General features: G+C 41.6%; 1 protein-coding gene across 1 annotated transcript in view; it reads left to right on the top strand.

Annotated features, from left to right (window-relative positions):
* The window catches only part of CUNH11orf80 (chromosome unknown C11orf80 homolog), a 55042-nt gene that overhangs the window by 24067 nt on the left and 12604 nt on the right, over positions 1 to 18371 (top strand). The window contains exons 7-13 of the mRNA XM_053659033.1: positions 25 to 80; positions 413 to 484; positions 1960 to 2155; positions 6304 to 6454; positions 8263 to 8409; positions 16376 to 16497; positions 17274 to 17384. Of these exons, the coding sequence (XP_053515008.1) occupies positions 25 to 80; positions 413 to 484; positions 1960 to 2155; positions 6304 to 6454; positions 8263 to 8409; positions 16376 to 16497; positions 17274 to 17384 (855 nt within the window). The remainder of the gene's footprint in view (positions 1 to 24; positions 81 to 412; positions 485 to 1959; positions 2156 to 6303; positions 6455 to 8262; positions 8410 to 16375; positions 16498 to 17273; positions 17385 to 18371) is intronic.

Genomic DNA, 18371 nt, shown 5'->3' with positions numbered 1-18371 from the left:
AATCTCACACCATTTATTTTGCAGATTAGATTTAATTTCAGTGTAAAGATGAATGGAGTCCTCTCTACAGAAATCTTTGGGTAAGTCCTTAAATCCATGGCTCTACCGCTTTTCTGTCACTACTGTCCTATTTCCAGTAGGTTCAAAGATTGATTTATCGAGCCAAAGTCACCTTGAAACTAATATTCTGAGACCCCTACACTTTAATGAGTAAATAGATGTATCTAGACCTTTTACATCTTTCCCTTTGACTAGAATGGGTAAACTTAAAAATTGTCATTTAGCCTTGGTTAATTGATTACTGAATTTCAGTAATCTCTGGGGGTAGTGATAGTCATATATCAAGATTTGTATCAGGCAGAAATTGCTATTAGAATCTTTAAGATATGGCTTATTTTTCTTTGCTTTGCAGGTCAGAGAATGAACCAACTTTGAACCTGTCGAATGGAATTGCTCTTGTTGTAAACTGTCAGCACTATATGAGGTGAAGCGGGAAGGCAGCGCTACCCCTCGCCGTGTTTTACTCTCCCATTCTGAGTGTGAATGTGGCAGAGGTTGGAAATGGGCTCACTTGTCATTTCTGTCAGATGTCAGCTACTCTGTCGTAAAAGTGAAAGTAAAACTTTTAAGCTATTTGTATTGAAAATTTTTTTATTATTCATGGCTCCTTGAATATATTCTGATGGACCTGAGGATATGTTCTCTCTCCTCTCTATGCCTTATTTTCTTCTGTAAATGAAATAAAACATACCTTGCTAATTCCAGTCCCATTTAGATATGAAAAGAGAGAACTGAATTTTTAAAAGGTTACTTGAATTCTTGGCTAGAGAGAGACTATGAATACAGAGGAATTCTTTGTGCATTAGTTTGTGCATCAGCATTTTGCACAGGTTTGGAAGTCATCTCTCTCCTGACCTCCACCTTCTTCAGATTGAAAAAAAAATCCACGGAGGAGGTGGTACACATTATGGAACAGACAGAACCCTCTGCCTTGTGGTCCTGTGCTACCCAACTACCATAGAATCCAAAGCGAACATGAATTATAGCAAGAAAAAAAAAACTTATGTTTAAGTCCAACTAACTTATTTGTATTCAAGTTTCTGCCTTCACTTACACCCTCTAAAACAGCACTGGCAGTCATAGGCTCTTAAGACTTGAAGAGACTGTTCATGGTTTTTAAGTCTGTTTTCTTACAGGTGTCCAAAATTATGCCTCAAATCAGAATGTTGTTTATTTTTTAATATGTACAGGAAACAAAACCGCCACTCCACATATTTCTTTAGTAATCTTCTAGTACCCTACAGTCCTTATAGGTAGACATCTTGTTACCATAGACTGTGGACACATTTCCCTGGGTGACATTAATTTAGAGAGAGAGAGAGAGTTAAAGGTCTATTAATATTTATTTTGGGTTTAGAAAAGAGTGTGGGAGAGTAAGCAAGTGTTAAAGTTCACTGGATTCATTCTAGGACAGAAAGGTGTCCTAATGTTTTCTCGTTACTCCTATCAAACAGTAACCTCATCTTCTTTCAGGGAAAGGTAGTGTGTGTGCGCGGGGCGGGGGGCAGTCTTCTGATATCATGTGGCCAGTTTTAGGTTATTTGTGATTAAGAACTCCCCTCACTTCCACTTCTGCCATGCTGATATTTGAATGATCTTGGAAACTTCTGCTCAGAACCATTGAATAATTTCAGTGGATGAAATACATATTTGAGACTATAAAACTGCCACTTTTGGTAGTAAAAGCAGGAGCCATGATGCCATTCCTGAAATGCCAGTTTGTCTACTCTGTCTATTGCTTGTAATTCCCTGAGTGGGAATCACAAACTCCAACAAAACTGATATGGCAGGTTATGTGGTTATGTACATGCTAGAGACTATAAAAGAAATCTTGAATGTCTTTTAAAAGAATTTCTTAAGAGGGAAAAAACTAAATTGGTCTTACCTGTTTTTTGACAGTAGACCAACATGTGGTTCAACTCAGTTACTCTGCAGCAGAATCCATCCTGTTCTAGGACATCCAGTGATGCTTTTCATCCCCAGTGGTGTGGCTGGCACGGACTTGTCGGGGGAGTTGGTGCTGACTCCAGCTGCCGCTGTGTGTCCCTGCCCAAAGATCTCTTCCAACCAGCTGAATAGGATTTCTTCAGTTTCCATATCCTTTTCGTGATGGAATCCATATAATTGTCCTTGAAAATGAATTGTCAGGTCCCCATTTAGAAAAGCCTTTGGCATATAAACTCTGTGTCTAGAAGCCAGTATGATTTGTATACAAACAGAAATCAATGTGAAAGCCAAACTTGAGAACTTTTCCAAGAGACCGAAAACTGTAGGATGTGCCACATGTGCCACACTCTTCTCATTTATGGTGCAAGAGGGAGAGATGAGGCTGGAAAAGCTGTTTGGAGTTGTATGTGGTGGGTTTTGAGTGCTACACTAAGGAGTGTAAGCTTTACTCTCTGTATAGTGGGAAACCATGGAATGTTTTGGGAGTTTCTAGCAGCATTGTGCAGGATGGATGGGAGGAAGAAGTCAATAATCACTAAGTATGTAAGTAAGTGAACTAACTGGGCAAGAGATATTGAGTGCCTGAATTAAAAGTGTAATGATTATGGAAAGGAAAGACTGAGAGGAATCAATATAGTGAGGTGATCAATTTGTTGTTGGAGTAGGGAGAGATTAAGTACAGGGAATGACTAACATAGATATCAAGATTTCTATATCCAGAATAAGCATATTTATAGAGAAATTTTTTAAAAAGTGAAATGGCTTATTCTAGGAAAGAGGAAATGGCTTATTCCTTAAAGAGGAAATATACTAGACAACTTTGGTATCTTCTTGGGCCAAAAGCAAGAAAGCTATCAAACACCCATGAGATTATGTCAAAAGGACTTAGAAACTTCCATTTCAAGCTGTGATAGGATAGCAGGAATTGGATTTAACTTCCTACTTTGAACAAGTGAAAGATGGACAAATTATATTAAATGATAGTTTTAATTTATTACACAATGGGTAGTGAGTTTTGTTACACAACAGTAGTGTGGCACATTGGATCTGGAAAGAGACTACACAAAAAAGTGAACTCTATGATTGCCGTACCATACTTTCTAGAGAGAATTTTCAGGCTACAACACAGGGAGGGAATACATCTTGTGAGTCTCTCTTTGAGTTGAGGAGGCAAGGTTTCCAGTTCAGGGAGGTTTTATGGAAATGAGTGCTTGAGAGCAGAGAAATGCATGGACACAGAGAGCTTCAGAGGAGAACCCCTAGAGTGGGCACAGAGCTGGAAATAGTTCATGTTCCTATTAGACGGGAAGGAAAGAAAAACCTCATATTTCACAAGGCATCAACGGTTTGCCTGAGTAGTAGGGAAAAGTTAGCTTTATCCTACAGGCTTCTGTGATCCCACCAAACGAAGCTTAAAAGACCCAGAATGCTCAAACTGTTTTCAACTAATCCCATAGTGTCCCAGGAAAAAAATTCAAGAATATTTACAGGATACAAAATATTCCACACCCAATAAGATAAACTTCACAATGCTGGATATCCAATAAAAAATTAAGTGGCATGCCAGACAATCAGGAAAATAGAATCCAAAAGGAAGGGGGAAAACTTCAATTGATGGAAACCTACCTAGAAATGAAACATGATAGAATTAGTAAATAAGGGCATTAAACCAGGTTTAACTGTATTTTTTATGTTCAAGAGAGAATGATTGACTCTATTAAGTAAAAGACCCAAATTTAACTTCTAGAGATAAAAATTACTACAATTTTAGGTCAGTAATACAGTGTATAAGATTAATTATAGGTTTGTGCATTGCAGAAGAAGAGATAAGTGAACTTTAGCATTAGAAACTATCTAAAATGAGACGGAAAAAAGGACTTTAAGAAAATGAACAGAATGTCTGTGAAATGTAGGATAACTTCAGGCGGCCTAATTCAGGAATGCGTAACTGGAGTCCCGAAGGGAGAGAGGGCAGATAAAATAAGTATCTGAGTAAATAATGTCCCCAGATTTTCCAAATTTGATGAAAACTATAAACCAGCAGATCCAAGAAGATCAACGAACCCTAGGCATAAGAGATAAGATAAAAATTAGGCCCTGGCTGGTGTAGCTCAGTGGATTGAGCGCTGGCTGTGAACCAAAGTGTCGCCAGTTCAATTCCCAGTCAGGGCACGAGCCTGGGTTGCAGGCAAGGTCCCCACTATGGGGTGCACAAGAGGCAACCACACATTGATGTTTCTTTCCCTCTCTCTCTCTCTTTCTCTTTCTTTTCTCTCTCTTTCCCTCTCTCTAAAAATGAATAAAATCTTAGAAATATGATGAAAATTATATAAAGAGATGCCATAATCAAATTGCTCAAAGCCAGTAATAAACAAAATAACAGCATCTGGAATAAAAGGATTCATTTACACATAGAGGAAAAAAGATAAGAATTACAGCAGATTTCTCACCAAAACAGTGTATGCTAGAAGAAAGTGGAGCCACATCTCTAAAGTAATGAAAGAAAACTGTTAACCTGGAATTCTGTACCCAGAGAAAATATTTTTTAAAAATGAAGGCAAAATAAAGAGTTTTTTGATATACAAAAGACAAAAGGCTTCATTATCAGCCTGTATTATAAGAAATGTTAAAGGAAATCCTTCAGACAGAAGGAAAATAATACCAGATGGAATTCTGGGTCCACTCACTGAAGAGGAGCACTTGAAATAGTAACTATCTGGGTATATATAGAAGATTTTGCCCAATTTTTAAAATCTTCTTAGAAAATAATTGTTTAAACAAAAATTACAAAAGCATAGAGGGCTTATGATATACATGGATGTAAAATGTGTGACAATTGTACAAAGGTGAGGGGAGGAAGGGAAGTACATTGTTGAAAGTTTCTCACATCTCTCATGTGTGATATTTGAGTGTGATGTTAGAGTTGTAGATTATAAAGCCTAAAATAATCCCTAAATTAATACTATAAATAGTTATAACAAATAAGCAAAAAAGGAAGATAAGTGGAATTATAAAATATATACAATTAAAACAGAATCCAAAGACTAGAAAAGAGAAAAAGGAAAATAGAATCCTGGGAACAAATAGAAAACAGATAATAAGATGGTATATTTAAACTCAACCATAGCAATAGTCTTATGAAATGTAAATGGTTAATCTGATGTAAAGACAATCACATATTTTGACTCTTTAGATACCCCACTCTTATTTTGAGTTTGATCACCTTGAAGCTCTCCTGGCTCTAAATACAGAATGTGTTGGCCTTAGCTCATGTTCTTGGGTCTTTGATGGACACTTCTTTACGGGCACCGCCAACCTTTGTTCTCTTGTGACTTTCATAACACCCCAGTGCCTCCTGGGTAGGAATTGTAATCTTCACTTGTTAATGCCTTGTGTTTATCATATTTAAAAATGAAAACTAAGAAAAATAAAGAAAAAATAGGATATCTTTGTTTCAGGTAGCAAAAATGTTAGGCAGTGGTTCATAACTGGGTAATTTTGCTTTCAGATGACATTTGGCAGTGTCTGAAGATATTTTAATTGTCATGAATGGAGAGAGGGGTAGAGGCCAGGGATGCTGCTAAACATCCTACAATGCACAGGACAGGACAGCCCTCCCCCTGCCAAACACAACAAAGAATTATTTGGCTTAACATATCAGTAGTGCTGAGGTTGATAAACCTTGGGTTAGAGGGAGGATGAGAATGGAAATGGGAAGTCAAGAGCAAGGAAACCATTTCTGGGGCCTGTCCTCCTTTGTCTTGGTTACAGAGTTAGAGAAGGTGAAAATGAGTTTCCTTTTCAATCAGAACATGCTCAGATACTTACTGGAAAATACTCCTGTGTGTGTGTATATACATACACGTACACACCACAGCACATTGTGTTACAGCTTACTGTTTTTTACATGTGTCTCCCATACTATGTATGTGATAACTTGAAGGTAAGTATTAAATCTAGATACTCATCTTTATGTCCCCAGAACTTAGTACTGTGTTTAATCGGGGGTGCCACTCAAATCTATGATTGAGTAGGATGAATAAATAACTAACTGTACTAATACTATACCTGTGGCTCACGCACATTAAAGCCAGAATAAATTTCTGAGGATTCTAGTGGGTCTGTCTTTGGTACCTGACACCTATCTTCAATGTGTAAAAGGATTAACACATAAGTACCTAGCACACTAGTTTATTTCTGGGAGTGTGAAACAGGTTAATGTTATGTTTGTTTTATGCAAATGAATACATATTCATAAAAAAGCTAAAATTTGGAAGTTTTCTTTAGCACCTGTACGTATTTCTATATGGACCTTCAGGTCTGCCTCTGATATTGCCAAGCCAGGAACAGTCAATTACTACTGTCTTCAAAGATATCTCTTATTTCATTGACTGGAAAAAATACCACTTGTGTATGGTGCCCAACTTGGATCTTGATTTGGATAGAGGTATATCTTTCTCTCTTTGCACAGTAATAAAGAAAACTGGAGACTATCAGAAAAATGCAAGGACATATCAGTAGCAGGTGTGAGTTTGAGAGTCCAGCTGCAGTGAGGCAGATGGTGTCCAGAAGTGCTGCCCCGTCAGATCCTGGCTGTTTTTCCATTACACGTTGATCCTGGGTCTCCCCTCACCCCTCATTTGCCTCTTCTATTTCTGATCCTTCTGAAGTAGCCAGTGGCCTTCATCTTGTAGGGACTTGTTCAGAGGGTTTCTGTTGTACCTTAATCTGTCAACTCTGGGGATTTAGAGAGGTTGGTAAGGGAGCAATTACACTTTTGAACTATTGTGGAAGAGAAATGTTTCCTAATAAGATGAGAAAATCCACATAAAATTACCCACAAAATATTAAAATTAAACCCCCACATAAATATAAGGCAGGAGTATAAACCTTAGTGACAGACTTAGGGACCTGGCCGTAATGTTCGTGTAGAGCCTAGTCAATATCAGTGTGGGGTGAATCATGTTGAAAGACCAGTGCTTAAAAACTGGACTAACAAGTAACACTGTGAAACAGGTATATGCAGCCATGAGCTTCTGTCTAGGAGGTTTACAGTCTTGAGCTTGACTATTGTTAGCTAGAGCCCTTTGAAGTTTGGAAGGTAGTCCGGTCAGTTGGATCCGGAGAAAGGTGACCATCAGGGAAGAGGTTCTGTAGAGCTGCGATTGCTGGAAAAAGGCTGAAGCCTCCTGCGATGGGGCAGGATCTCAGGGGGAACGCTAGAGTCTTTATCCAGGAAGGAAGCCTTGGAGTAAGGCTCTTTCGTCTTAAGTAGGTAGTTATTCCAGAGGGTGGACTGAAAGAGAAAGGGGGGAGTCCTTGGACAGGGTCTCTGGAGGTAAGTGGTTTTGTGAAGGAAGAGTGTTCGGTCTTAACAGGATGTCATGTCATTGGGATTTTTAAATCCCTAGTGCTCTCCACATCTTTTCACTCTCACTTTTATTTTCATTCTTTGTTTGTTTCCTTTATTTTTTTCAATTCACAATGCCTGAACTTTCTCAGTTAACTTTGGAAATGAATAATGTAGAGAATGTCCCCTTATATCACTCCTTACTCTAAAGGACAGACGAGGAACCCAAGGTACATCTCTACATGGATCTGGGTGGAATTTAGGACTATGCTGATTATATTGTAAAGGATCAAGGTACTAGAAAGTGACCACAGGGCATCAGATTACTTGGGAATACAAATATAATTTAATGTGATTAAAAGCGCAGATTTTTGGAGTCAGTCTGGAACCGTTTCACCACTTACTCTCTCATGTTGGGCAATGTATTTAACTTGTCTGTGCCTCTTGTCTGTGAAAGGACTTAAGAATAGGTTCTAGGCCACAGTGTTGTGAAGTCTAAATGCAGATAATTTAATTTAATGTTACATTGCAGGTAGTCAGCATTCCGCACAAGTTAGCTATTACCATTGCTCAGATTTGACTCTGACCTCTGCCTCTTACTGTACTTACCTTAGGAAGTTGTATAAGAAATACATGAATTTATTGTATAATGCTTCCCAGTAAATACTAAGGAGTGCTCTTTGATTTGTATTTTGCACACCGGGCTGTCATTTGGATGTTCTTCCTGTGAATCACTACTATTTTGCTTCCACACTGTGGATAAACAGATTCAGGAGGAGAAGGGAATGTTCAAATTTAGATCAATCTCAGATCCTTCTTTGTTGGAGGTATAGGTTCTTTATTCAGTTAACTGCATTTTGAGAGCTTTACTTATCTCAGTAACTATGTAATATCTTCCCCCCTAGACATGGTGCTTCCAGACATGAGTTATCAGGTGGAATCCAGTGAGGGGCATCAGTCTCAACATGTGGACCCTCGGGGACAAACTCTGCTGCTTATTCTTTTTGTGGATTTCCACAGCGGGTTTCCAGTCCAACAAGTGCAACTCTGGGGTAAGTGTAAGAAATTGGGGCTACCAGCCTGAGTGTCCTTAAGTGTGAAGAGAATAAAGAAAAGGAGACTTTATATGATGTACATATCTGAGTTAGATATATTTCTGCAGAATAATGAATTTCTATTTAGAAAAGCCTTGCTTCAGTAAAATTACATTATATGCCCTGTGGAAAAGATTTGTATCTTGAAGCATCATTTAAATGATGACATTTCCAGATTTGGTTGACCAGAAATCAGCAGACATTTCCTATGATGCTCCCTACAGGGTATATTGCCTTAGATGGGTGGTTTTCACCCTTAGCTGCATAGTAATTACCTGGGGAGCTTTTTAAAAAAGATTTTATTTGTTTATTTTTAGATAGAGAGGGAGAGGAACATTGATGTGTGGTTGCCTCTCATGCTTCTCCTACTCAGGACCTGACTGGCAACCCAGGCATGTGCCCTGACTGGGAATTGAACCAGCCACCCTTTGGTTCACAGGCCAGTGCTCAATTGACTGAGCCACACCAGCCAGGGTGGGAGCTTCTAAAACATGCCCAAACCTTACCCTCAGAGATTTCCCTGGACTGAGGTGGGGCTCAGGTACCAGAATGTTTTTGAAGCTTTTCAGGCTTCAGAACTGTTCACTTCCCTACTGCTTTTCCAGGTGGGATTAAGAAATGTTATGGAGACTTCCACCAAGATGGAGGTGTAGGTGGAAACATTGTGCCTTCTCGCACAACCAAGTTTAAAAACAACAAAGTTTTAGCAACAAAAAACGCAGCCAAACCACAGAAAATTGAACTATATGGAAGTCCGACAACAACTAACCCTTCAGCCAGACCAGTAAAGGGGAAGAGCCAGCAGCAGAGTGGGGTTGGGCAGGAGAGATCCACCAGACAGACCTAGGCGCGCAGGCAGCCGAGGGCGGATCCCAGGTGTGGGGCAGCAATGGGCGGACCCAGAGAAGGTGCAAGGCAGCAGGCTGACCGAAGTCACACATTCATGTGCAGATAAATCAGCGAAGGAGGAGCGAGCAGTGAGACAGACTGAGCAGGCCCCAGCGTCGGGAGGCAGCAGAGGGGACCTCCATTGCTCCCTCTCTGACCCCGCCCCCACATACAGCATCACATACCAGCGACCTCAGCGACCCTGCCCTGGTGAACGCCTAAGGCTCCCCTCCTCATAAGTAACAGGCTTGAACAGACCAAAACATGGCTCAAGAAGAACTCAAGCCAATAACTCTAAGTGACCAAGAAATTGCCAACCTATCAGATGCCCAGTTCAAAACATGGTGATCAGGATGCTCACAGAACTGGTTGATTTTAGTCACAAATTAGAGGAACAAATGAAAGCTAAACTAAGTGAAATGAAGGGAAATGCACAGGAAAACAATAGTGATGGAAAGGAAACTGGGACTCAAATCAAGGCAGTGGACCACAAGGAAGAAAAAAATGACCAAACAGAAAAGAATGAAGAAACGAGAATTCAAAAAAATGAGGAGAGGCCTAGGAACCTCCAGGACATCTCTAAACGCTCCAACATCTGAATTATAGGGGTACCAGAAGGGGAAGAGGAACAGCAAGTGGAAGACTTATTTGAACAAATAATAAAAGAGAACTTTCCCAATCTGGCAAAGGCAATAGACTTCCAAGAAATCCAGGAAGCTCAGAGAGTCCCAGAGAAGTTGGACCCAAGGAGGAACACACCAAGGCACATCATAATTACATTACCCAAGATTAAAATGAAGGAGAGAATCCTAGAAGCAGCAAGAGATAAGAAGACAGTCACCTACAAAGGAGTTCCTGTAAGACCGTCCGCTGATTTCTCAAAAGAGACCTTACAGGCAAGAAGCGGCTGGAAAGAAGTATTCCAAGTCATGAAATCCAAAGACCTACATCTAAGATTGCTCTATCCAGCAAAGCTTTCATTTAGAATGGAAGGGCAGATAAAGTGCTTCTCAGATAAGGTCAAATTCAAGGAGTTCATCATCTCCAAGCCCTTATTATATGAAATGTTAAAGAGACTTATCTAAGAAAAAGAAAATAAAAAAATGAACAATGAAAGGACAGCCAACTCACACACCTAAAACAAAAGCAAACTAAGAGGACAGCTAGATCAGGAGTGGAACCATAGAAATGAAGATCACATGGAGGGTTAGCAACAGGGGAGTGGGAGGAGGAGAAGGGGGGAGAAGGTACAGAGAATAAGTAGCATAGACAGTAGGTAGAAAATAGATAGGGGGGAGGGCAAGAATAGTAGGGGAAATGTAGAATCGAAAGAACTTGAGACACATGGTCATAAACTAAAGGTGGGGGAGGAGTGTGCAGGGTGGAGGGGAATGAAGGGGGGGAAGCGGGACAGCTATGGCATAATCAATAAAATATATTTTATTTCTTTTCTTTTATTATTATTTATTTTTAGAGGGGAAGGGAAGGAGAGAGGGAGAGAAACATCAATGTATGGTTGCCCTTTGCGCATCCCCTGCTGGGAACTGGCCTGCAGGGAACCGGCCTGCAACCCAGGCATGTGCCCTGACTGGGAATCGAACCGTGATCATGTGGTTCGAAGGCCCGAGCTCAATCCACTGAGCTACACCAGCCAGGGCTAATAAAATATATTTAAAAAAAAAGAAATGTTATGGAGTTTTTTTTAGGCCTTGCTGCAGCTTTTCAGACATGATGTGAGAAGCTGTGTGAGTGCACTGGTGTGAATGGCTTTATGTGATTGCCACAGGGACCCCTGAGAAGGGAGAATTTGTCCCTTAGCATACAAGGGCAGGCCTTGGGCATTCATCTAACAGATGGGTGATAACCTGTTATCAGAAAGGTTCTCTTTGTTAGAGGTAAAGCAGTGATTTTTCTGGTTTGTGGTCCGTGAAATATATGCATCACAGTCACCTGGAATATTTGAAAATGTGCAGCTTCCTGGGCCAAAGATTAACTCATTATTTTGCTATTGTGTAAAAATCTGGTATGGCTCAAGTATTTTTCCTTTTTTTTACTTTAAAAAAATATTTTATTAATTAATATATTTTATTGACTATGCCATTATAGTTGTCCCACTTCCCCCCTTCATTCCCCTCCACCCTGCACACCCCTCCCCCACCTTTAGTTTATGACCATGTGTCTCAAGTTCTTTCGATTCTACATTTCCCCTACTATTCTTGCCCTCCCCCCCATCTATTTTCTACCTACTGTCTATGCTACTTATTCTCTGTACCTTCTCCCCCCTTCTCCTCCTCCCACTCCCCTGTTGCTAACCCTCCATGTGATCTTCATTTCTATGGTTCCACTCCTGATCTAGCTATCCTCTTAGTTTGCTTTTGTTTTAGGTGTGTGAGTTGGCTGTCCTTTCATTGTTCATTTTTTTATTTTCTTTTTCTTAGATAAGTCTCTTTAACATTTCATATAATAAGGGCTTGGAGATGATGAACTCCTTGAATTTGACCTTATCTGAGAAGCACTTTATCTGCCCTTCCATTCTAAATGAAAGCTTTGCTGGATAGAGCAATCTTAGATGTAGGTCTTTGGATTTCATGACTTGGAATACTTCTTTCCAGCCGCTTCTTGCCTGTAAGGTCTCTTTTGAGAAATCAGCGGACGGTCTTACAGGAACTCCTTTGTAGGTGACTGTCTTCTTATCTCTTGCTGCTTCTAGGATTCTCTCCTTCATTTTAATCTTGGGTAATGTAATTATGATGTGCCTTGGTGTGTTCCTCCTTGGGTCCAACTTCTCTGGGACTCTCTGAGCTTCCTGGATTTCTTGGAAGTCTATTGCCTTTGCCAGATTGGGAAAGTTCTCTTTTATTATTTGTTCAAATAAGTCTTCCACTTGCTGTTCCTCTTCCCCTTCTGGTACCCCTATAATTCAGATGTTGGAGCGTTTAGAGATGTCCTGAAGGTTCCTAGGCCTCTCCTCATTTTTTTGAATTCTCGTTTCTTCATTCTTTTCTGTTTGGTCATTTTTTTTCTTCCTTGTGGTCCACTGCCTTGATTTGAGTCCCAGTTTCCTTTCCATCACTATTGTTTTCCTGTGCATTTCCCTTCATTTCACTTAGTTTAGCTTTCATTTGTTCCTCTAATTTGTGACTAAAATCAACCAGTTCTGTGAGCATCCTGATCACCATGTTTTGAACTGGGCATCTGATAGGTTGGCTATCTCCTGGTTGCTCAGAAATATTGGCTCTGGGGCTTTGAGCTATTCCTCTTGAGCCATAATGTCTTAGTCTGTTTGAGTCTATTACTTATGAGGGGCGGAGCCCTAGGTGTTCACCAGGGCGGGGCGACCCAGTTGCTGAATTGTCACGCTGTATGTGGGGGCGGGGTCAGGAAGGGGCAATGGTGCTTGTTCCAGGCTCTCTCTCCGATTTCAGTCCCTTCTGCTGGTTCCCGCAAGCAGATTGGGCCCTTCTGGTGCTGGTTCCCAGGTGTGTGGGCTTGTGCACCCTCCAGTAGTGGGTCTCTCCAATGAACTCTCTGTGAGCCTGGGAACCTCTCCCAGCACCTTGACCCCCGAAAGTTTTTTCAATTGGTGCTTTTAGGCTTTAATTCCCATCGCTGGGGCCCTGGTTCGCACAGTCTGTCTCACTGCTCGTTTTTTTGCCTGGTTTATCTGCGGGCGAAAGTGTGACCACAGTCAGCCAGCCACCTTGCACCCTCACTGGGTCCGTCCGTTGCCACCCCACATCTGGGATCTGCCAATTGCCGCCTGTCCACCTGTCCGTCCAGCCACTTTTTCCTGTGGGACCCGCTGACTCTGCCCCTCTTACCGGTCTGGATGAATGGTTCCTTGTTGTTGGAGTTCTGTACAGTTCAATTTTCAGTGTTTTGGTTGCGTTTTTGTTACTAAAACTTTGTTGTCTTTAAACTTGTTTGTGCAAGGAGGCACAATGTTTCTACCTATGCCTCCATCGTCGACGGAAGTCATATTTTGCATTTTTAACAAGATTCTCAGGTGATCCTTAAATATAGTAAAGTTTGAAAACCACTGAATATAAGTGGGGGTTGGCTTACACATTCTAATCCAGTAAATCCTGGACATAAGTTTAAGTGTTGCCCTTCTAAACTTTGAAGGAAGTAACAAGAAGTAGAGCTTATTAACTTCTGGGGAAAGGTTCAGAACCTTTCCTCTGGTGTTCTTGGTATGTTTCTTTGTTCTTTCTCTGTGGGCCGCTTTTGCGTGGGACTCTGCTCTCCGAGCCCCAGTGCTGCTCCATGTGGCCTGCCCATAGGAGGGGTGGGGACTGCCTTCAACCCCAGCTCAGGGGAGTGCATGGTGGCTGGTGCCTACTGTTTGTTGAACGCACCTTGTCAGCGGCGGGGTTCCTCCTGCTGCCTGCCTTCCGTGCCCCTCCCGTATTTCCCCAACATGTATCTGTTCTTTAGGAGATAAGCACTGCTTTCCTGGGCTCCGGCTTGCAGCTCTTTATTTGAAGGGCTGGTGCTCTTGATGCCCCACTCTTCTATTCATTAAGGCCCTGGGACAGGGACACAGATGGGACCTGAACTAAAGAGGCTTCCAGCAAGGGAGTCAAAAGCGAAGATGCCCAGGGTTGTTACCTGGCCTGTGCTTCCCTGGGAGAGGCTGGTAAGAGGAGCAGTTTAGTGTTGTGGAAAGCATTCAGGGTAGAATCAGGAGACCTGAGTTTGATTTTAGTTCTGCAACCAAATTCTTCAATGATTTTTGGAAGTAAGTCACATAAATTACCGGATCCTATCTTTCATATACGGGGTGGGACTAAAGCAGATTTAGAGTTGTGAGTATTTGAAACATGTTTTATTCTCATATTATTACTTATTAATTATTGTATTATTTTCCATATGAATAACTATAAACCTACTTTTGCCCCACCTTGTATTTAACAGCAGATTGTTAGACTGGGTGATATCAAAGGCCCTTCCAAGTCTAAAGACTGTTAAGACTTGAAATCTGTGATCTTTGGGCTTTTTTGTGGTTGAGGTTCACTGACAGGAACACCGCGTTTTGTCTTCTCAGGATGACATAAAGTCTGATACCATGTTCTGAACCCCACTGGATGACATAAAGTCTGATACCATGTTCTGAACCCCATTGGATGACATAAAGTCTGATACCATGTTCTGAACCCCATTGGATGACATAAAGTGTGATACCATGTTCTGAACCCCACTGGACATCCCTAGGAACTCAGATTTCTCGTAAACCAGTGTTACCTGTCATGCCTTGACTGTTTAAACACCTCTGTTTAGCTTGATTCTAAAGGCCTGCAGCATCTCTGGCAGCATTTAATATAGGATTAAGTAAAAATGTATTACTGCATTAATGAAAAAATAGTATCTTTTGCTCTGGCTGGTGTGGCTCAATTGGTTGGAGCATTGTCCTGTGACCAAAAGGTTGTGGATCTGATTCCCAGTCAGGGCACATACTGCTTCTCTTTCACATCAGCGTTTCTCTTCCTCTTCCTCTAAAAGCAATGAAAAAATGTCCTTGGAGGAAGATAAAAAAAAATTTAATAGTATCTTTTAAAATTTCCTTACACATCTGGTAGTTTAGGACTAAGCTTTGAAGATGTACTCTGAGGGTAGGTAGGTGTAGCTATATGGATATCGATACAGTAATTTTTACCTTCTTTCCCCCTCTTCTTGTATCCTTGAAAGCTTCCTCTAGAGCTCCTTTTAGGAAACAGATTGTGCAGAACTACAGTCTGCTCCCATGTGTCTTAAAAAAACCACAAGTTGGCCTTCTGCCCACCTTGTCATGGTAACTTTGCTATGATTAACTCACTATTTTGCCACAGCATTAAAGGCATCTGGTGGTATCTGCAGTTTTAGGAATGAACTTGTAGCTTTGTGATTAAATACCTGCTTTTAAAATGGTTCTAACTGATTTCTTGAGGCTATTCTTAGGCCCAAGCTGTAGAAAATAGTAATCCAGATGATGCCATCCTAGCAATCGCAATATCTTCCCCTTGAATATTGCAGTGTACATTTCAAAATAGTTCATGTATGTTATCCCAGTGTCTCTGTACAAAACACCCATAAGAGCAGGTGATAGCCACTTTTTGTTTCCAAGTGAGAAAAGCGAAGTGCCTTTGTCACCACTAGTTGGTGGTAGAATCGACCCTGGAATCTGTGTTCTGCTTACTCCAGTCCCAGACCCCCTCTGAGCAGACTGCACGTCACCTTTCCTTCCCATGGAGCATCCTGGTGCCTCACGTAGGAAACGTGCCGCCTTGCATTGGAATGCCACCCTGAGAAAAGCCGGCCAGCCGTCGGCCGCTTTGCCATTGTACCTGTGCACAGGCTGCCCAAGGGAGGGTAGAAAAACCCTGAAAAAAGAAAGATTCACCTAGAAGCATTTTCTCCGTGTGCCCGTGGGTGAATTTGTCATCTTGGGTTGCATCAAGATCTCCCTGCTGGCTCTTGTTGATGACATGTTTCACCCATCACTCTCCCACCTTAGCTTTTCTGTATGGTGCTGAGTAGCTTTTCCTTTGGTTACTTTATCAGAGATAGTCTTCCATTTAAAAAGAACTTAAAACAGCAGCCTTCAGAGTCGTGTTTGTGGGTTTCGCCTTTTCCTGTACTACAGCATATGTGGAAGGACAGATGTGCTGTCAGTAGCCAGTAGCAGTGGCCACCACAGCAGGGGGCGCTCAGCTAGGCGTGAGTGCAGCAGGGTAAACGCGCTGCAGGAGGCGCCACCTCTCCTTTGGGAGTCACCAGTGCCCTTCATGATAGTGCGCGGTGTATATTCATATTTCTTTTGAATTGAACAGGACCTTGCATTTGTTTCTTCAAAATTAATGTTGTCTTCACTTTAGTTTTCCTGAGCTTTCTTTCATTTGTAAGTAGGAATTGGGTGAGTTAGTAAGTTGCTGGAGTTTTTTTTCTTCTTTTGTCTTAAAAAAGTAATTCATGGATGGGCAGAAGTAAACCAGCACATGAGCAGCAGCTTTGAAGTGGCCGTGCTCACTCGGGGCTACAATGCTCCCTCTCCCTTTAGGAGTGCACGCTTTGCTCACAGCTCATCTCAGCGCCATCCTCAGGGAGAGCTGCAGCATGGTGCAAGAGTCCATCCAGCTTGCCGTGGACCAGGCCCTGGAGCAGCACCACCAAGCTGCCAAGGTAATAATTCACGATTGTATTTCTCCTACTGTCTGTACGAAGAAGGTAGCTGGACTATATGGCAGACAGGGCCCAAGACCCTGTCCTTCCGAATGCCCCTTCCTTTTCTCTCTTCTCCCCTGAACTGATCTCATACACTGCAGCTGGCTAGGAACTCAAGGTTTAACTTAGATGGGTCACTGTAACCAGTTGCTTACTTTTACCTCCCAGTAGGGGAGTTTGATTAAATAGGAATAAAATAGAGAAAAATGACTCATAAGGCACCTCTTCCTCACCTGTACATCTCCCTTCCCACACATACTTCTGGGGCTACCGCTTTGCTGAATCTTACGTCCTCCTCCATTTCGTAACCCTTACAACACCTTTCTCTTCTTACCTGACTTTCTGAATTCCCTCATCCTGTGTACTTTTGGTAACACATTTCTTACTTCATATGGTCCCCGTTTCAGGAAAAAACCTACACTAAGAGACCAAAGCTTGAAGTTTTTAAAATTGTAAGTGTATCTGTTTTATATTCCAGTGTCTTCTTATCAGTTGTCTTTTCTGAATGGGTCTGTCAGTGAGTCACCCCTATGAAAGGAGAAAACACTTTTTTACTCATTTCAGCCCTGACGTTCCTTTACGTGTCATGATCTCAGTGGCTGTTGTGGATGGAGGGGAAAACACTGTGGAAATCTTGCTCTGACCGAAATCTTTGGTCGCTTTGGGACTCCCTGAGCCTACAGCTTGGGGTTATTATAAACCGCGGTCTCTCCCTTACCTGCGCTGTTGCCCAGGCTCATCAGAAACTACAGACCTCACTCGCAGTGGCTGTGAATTCCATCGTGAGTATCGTGACCGGCAGCACCAGCCGCAGCTTCCGAAAGATCTGCCTTCAGGCCTTTCAGGTTAGTGGACGCTTCAAGTCCTGCAGGTTCAGTGGCCTTCCAGCTTTCTTAGTAATATGTACATTGCTTTGGGGGCTGGGGACAGGACTGAATTAGATCTTACTGTGATCCTGTATAGTACCAGGCCTGTTGAGGGTTTTTAAAATTTTTTTTGTTAATATTTATTTATGTATTTTTAGACAGAGGGAAAGGGAGAAAGAGAGGGAGAGAAACATCAATGTGTGGCTGCCTTCCATGCACCTCCAACTAGGGACCTGCATCAGCAACCCAGGCATGTGCCCTGACTGGGAATAGAACCGGCAACCCTTTGGTTCACAGGCCCGCGCCCATTCCATTGAGCCACACCAGCCAGGGCCAGGCCTGTTGAGTTTTAAGAAATAGTTGGTGAATAGATAGTGGTGTGTATACTATTTTATAAATGAGAAAACAAGTTATTTAAAATTTTGACTTTCTTTAGGTCACACAGCTAGGCATGAGCAGAGCTAAGATTAGATCAGTGATTCCCACTTCCTTATTGAAGAATGTTCTATTGCCTACTGGTGACAGAAATAACTGAGCAGCCCTCAGCCAGTATGGAATGATACGTAGCAAGTTTGGGAGTCAGAGGTTCAAGTTCAAATCTTGGCTTATTTACTTACTAGCTATGTAATGATTTAGGCCTGCCCTTAACTTCCTGAGCTTCATCTGTAAGTTGGAAAACACAGTAGTGCCTTAGAGCATTATTATGAGGGTGAGGGCTAAGCGTGCAAGTGCCTAGCACATGGCAGGTCTCATGAATGTTCGTTTATTTCCTTTCTTTTAGGGATGTGCACTGACCATTCATTGTTATCAGTGGGTTAACACAGTAATCCCATAGCTGTGGTTTCATTTTTTAAACTTTTTTTCTTGGAAAGATAGTGTACACATTTTAAATAATGTATAAACTTTATTGCTCTAATTTCAAATTCCAAAGCTTCAAGTTTTTTTTAATAGTGTCTTGTTGCTTGT

This window comes from Artibeus jamaicensis, unplaced genomic scaffold (assembly GCF_021234435.1).
Source record: "Artibeus jamaicensis isolate MK-2021 breed Jamaican fruit bat unplaced genomic scaffold, CSHL_Jam_final scaffold_614, whole genome shotgun sequence".
NCBI classification, from domain to species: Eukaryota; Metazoa; Chordata; class Mammalia; order Chiroptera; family Phyllostomidae; genus Artibeus; species Artibeus jamaicensis.
Note: the sequence above shows the minus strand (reverse complement) of the source record. Positions and strands in the feature narration are given on the sequence as shown.